Source organism: Rhopalosiphum maidis, chromosome 3 (genome assembly GCF_003676215.2).
Source record: "Rhopalosiphum maidis isolate BTI-1 chromosome 3, ASM367621v3, whole genome shotgun sequence".
Classification (NCBI taxonomy): domain Eukaryota; kingdom Metazoa; phylum Arthropoda; class Insecta; order Hemiptera; family Aphididae; genus Rhopalosiphum; species Rhopalosiphum maidis.
In genome coordinates, this window is record NC_040879.1 from 74,044,793 (window position 1) to 74,049,285 (window position 4,493).

Here is a 4,493-nt window from a genome sequence, read left to right on the forward strand (position 1 = left end):
ATGGAGAGATGGCTTAAAAAAGGAACTCTAAAACGTTCCTCTCAAGAACCTGAATATTTTGCGGTGAACTCAAGTCATATTGATAACCATAGTAATAATGAGAATGATACAAATGAAATCACCCCAAAATATTTTAAAAAATGTAGAAAGTATGATGAAAGTTACATATCATTAGGATTTATGAATAATAATGATAATCCTCAGTGCGTTATTTGCAGCAAAGTTCTCCCAAATAGCTCTATGGCTCCAGTAAAAATCATAAACTTCATAAAATCTCGGCCTCTTCAAAATCGTTTATTCAAAATCCTATGTGAGGACATGGGAAGTGTACATACTTCTCTTCTCTTACATACCGAGGTCAGGTGGTTATCTCGAGGAAAGATACTAACTTGTATTTTTGAATTAAGGGACGAGGTACGTGCTTTTTTTTTGGAACACAATTTCGAATTAAAAGATCGATTTCTTGATCAAATGTGGCTACTTAAAGTCGCCTATTTAAGTGATATTTTTACAAAGATCAATGAGCTTAATTTCACACTTCAAAGCAGACACGTAAATGTTTTTACTGCACACGAAAAAATTCATGCTTTTAAGAAAAAGTTAGATTTTTGGAAAATTTGTATGAGCTCCAACGAGTTTGATTGCTTTCCTACAATTAAATGCTTTTCGAAAGAGGAAGAGGTCGAAATTAATGAAGTTTTCATTGAGGAAATTATTCAGCACCTCACTGGATTGAGTGAAGGATTCAACCATTATTTTCCAAATGACCAACAGGTGAAATATAAAAATGAACTGTGGATTAAAAATCCATTTATTGTCAATACACGACCTCCAGCCATGTCAGCAAAAGAATATGAAACCTTTATTGAATTTACATCTGATTCATCGCTGCAAGAAAAATTTAAATCAATGCCATTAGCAGAATTTTGGTGCAGTTCAAAAGATGAATATCCTCAATTGTCACAAAAGGCCGTGTTGGCACTTTTACCATTTGCAACCACGTATATGTGTGAAACGGGGTTCTCTACCTATGTATCGACAAAAACAAAATACCGCAACAGACTTGATGCCGAACCTAATATGTTATTACAACTTTCATCAATAAAGCCCAATATTAAGAATATTTTACAAAATAAAAAGCAATTTCACGCATCTCATTAAGTAATTATTGTTAAAGTAAAATTATATACAATTTTTATTATTTTTTTTAACATATTTTTTAATTAAGTAACTTTAACACAATATAAGTATATGAAATAATTATATTTTTTTTGCAAATAATCCTAACAAAAAGCTTAAAAGCTAGAAAACAAAGTAGGGGTTCCACGATAAAAGTGGACGTCAAAAAGGGTTCCACGGATAAAAAAGTTTAAGAAACGCTGCATTAATTAATTCTAAATTACTGCAGTGATGGTGACGATACTTGCTCTTCACGTCTAAACACCAAATACTATGAATTAAAAAGAATTATAGGTATAATATATTAAAGTTCTTTACATTGTGTCTCTAATTATTTCATCTATTAGCCTAAATGTCTCGTTTAAATCCACTGTAACTGGTTGCTCTTCGACACTAAACATCGAATATGATAAATTAAAAATAATAATAAAAATAAATAATATTAAACTTATATTTCAAGTATATCATTATGATTTTATGTAATTAATTCATTTTCGTTTTTTTTATGTCTTGAAAATTCCCTGGTATTAATAAAAAAATAAAAATAAACTGCTGCTAAATTATGTAAAACGTCGTTTTAAATCTACGATATTTTATATACTGACCTATAGATATTCTTTGTCGAAAAAATATTCTCAACGACAGCGGCAGCTTAATCGATATTTTGAATCGATGTGTAATGACACACACACACACACACACAATAGGCTACAGATTAGGACATAAAATTACATTTTCATTTAAGAAAATAAATTAGACATTACAGTTTATGAGAATACCAATATTTGTTTGAAACACAACACTAATTATTAACGTTCGTGAAGTTGGCCCTTACACTTATATAAAACAAGTTTTGCATAGTGCCAAAATTTTGCAAGTAATTAGCAAGAATTTGCAAATCCGGTCCCAGAATTTGCAAGTCTATAACAAAGAAGTTATTAGGAGTGGAACCAAATAAGGGCTAACTTCATGCAGCCCTTACTTTTTGTCCGAAACTTTCAAAACTGGTATTAAAACACTCGTTATAATTAGCAAGAATTTACAAGTCCACTCCTGGAATTGGCAAGTCAAAAACCTCATACCTACCAATTTTCAAAGTTTTCACCATTGCCCAATATTAAGTAATTTTAAATGAATTCTTAATTATTATTTATTAACAGCTATCCTATACTCAGAATAGCCTATCGTGTATAGATACAATAAAACAATGAATACTATATTTTCACAGTTATACTTAACGCTCACTAGTTTATTTTTTAAAATAATTTAATATATTAGGTAAAATATATTTACAATTTTAGGATGTCTAAAATACACTTTCTAATATTTTGGGAATGAAATAAGTTCATTGAACTTTAATTCTACTAGATTGTATAACAATAATGTTTATATTTCCTCACAATTTCATACAATATATATATGTCACCGGCATTATGTGTAATACAATCATTACACATAATGTCTAGGTATTATATAAAACACCGGTTGATTTTAGGCAAATCATTTAAAAAAATAATCTTAGCTTAAAATGTCTATGCGTTATACATATTTCCTAGACATTTTATAGAACACCTAAACATATTTAGGCAAAGTATTAAAATAATTGTGATTAATTTTATAATACTATACTATATTAACATTATAACATTTTAAATTATGATATATACTATTAGTTACAACATGTTAGGCTAGAATGACAACGAGAGTTACACAATACTTTATTTTCAACACACAAACATTTTTTACTTTGGCATCTTGTTTTACATGTACATTTTGTAAATCCTTGCCCACTGCCTGTTGATTGTTGACTAGCAACAGATCGCAATGCTATCTCTTCAGCTAGTACCTCATCTAAATGTAATAGTTTTTTTTGACAAACAGTGAACTGTGACCTAGCATATACTTGTCTTAAAGTTCTATTCTTGGTACCAGTCGATAGAAACCATCATCTGTAATCTTTTAAAAAATACACAATTAATAATAAAAAAAAAACTAGTTTAAAATATTTTTAATATGTACCTCGGTTACAACTGCTAGTATATTGCGAGTATCTAAACGGCCTTTATCAACATCCGGTACTGGTATCCGAACTGTTGAACCAATCTCAACTGGAAAAAGTTTTTTCATTTTATCAGCCTGAATTTCTAAATTTTTTGTTGCATTTTTTCGTAAGTTAAGAGCATTTTCGTTATTTGATTTAATTTTTGTACTTGGATCCTCTAATTCAATAATATTTGTAGTTGTTTCACTTTCTGTAATTGCTGTTAAATCTTCTTCTGTTTCAATATTTTCTACGACTTCTTTAGGTAAATTTAACGTATTTAATCCGATTTTAATTGTGCATCCAAATAATGCTTCATAGGGAGTAGTTTTGATACCTGAATGATAAGCTCTATTCTTCATTAGCTGAATGAAACGGAGACCTTAACTCCATTGTGAAGTATTTTGTTCTTGCATCCATGTAGTTAGCATATTTTCTATGTCTTGGTTAGCACGTTCCACACTACCCCGGCTCTGGCTATGCCTGGGCTTGCCATGTACTATTTTAAATTCAGGCCAAAGATCTTTGAGGCTTGAAACAATTTGATTAGCAAATTCCCTACCATTATCGGACTGTAAAACACTAGGGGCCCCAATTAGTGTAAAAATATCTATAATATTATAAGCAACTAATTCAGTTCGTTTGAATTCTAAAGTTTTCAATATGACAAATTTTGTCAGGTGGTCCTGATAGACCATTCTAAATCGATATTTACCGTCAGGGTGCGATTGGAAATCAATAAGATCCACTTGGCATCGTGAATTAAATTTGTTAAAAAACATTAGCTTAACAACTACACCTTTTTTAATTCCCTTTTGCTTTTGTTGACAAGGTTTGCATAAGATCAAAAATAATTCTATTACACTTCGAGCTATATTTTTATACTTGTTGGAAAGTTCTTTAATCATACGATCTCGTCCACCGTGACCAATTGAGGAATGAGTATTTTTTAGTACATCATACAACTCACTTTCACGAATATAACACAGGATATTTTCATTTTCATTGACAGGAAAAATTAGTTTCCTATTATCTTGTACTATTAATATGTCATATCTAAATTAAAATTAAAATTTTATTTTATTTATTGTAGTTAATTATTAATTATAATAATAATAATAATTTATAGGTTCATAAAATATTACATATATAATAATATATTATATATTAATATAACATTTGAATATTATTTGGTCTAAATTTAACGTAAAAAAAAAATTAAATAATATTTTTAATATTTTTGAGTTTTAGTAATAAATACTTATGGCTGTAG

At 29.0% G+C, this 4,493-nt stretch overlaps 1 protein-coding gene and 1 pseudogene across 1 annotated transcript; one reads left to right on the top strand and one right to left on the bottom strand.

Annotated features, from left to right (window-relative positions):
• LOC113558370 (zinc finger BED domain-containing protein 5-like) lies at positions 1-1,161 on the top strand. Its single transcript, XM_026963826.1, has one exon. The coding sequence runs from the start codon at positions 1-3 to the stop codon at positions 1,159-1,161; it is 1,161 nt and encodes a 386-aa protein (XP_026819627.1).
• A 1,687-nt stretch (positions 1,162-2,848) lies between these two features.
• On the bottom strand, positions 2,849-3,918 carry LOC113558991 (annotated as a pseudogene).
• Between the last annotated feature and the right edge of the window lie 575 nt (positions 3,919-4,493).

What these genes read in the sequence shown, in the direction of transcription:
- LOC113558370 (XM_026963826.1), top strand. Translation starts at nt 1, where the DNA reads ATGGAGAGATGGCTTAAAAAAGGAACTCTAAAACGTTCCTCTCAAGAA.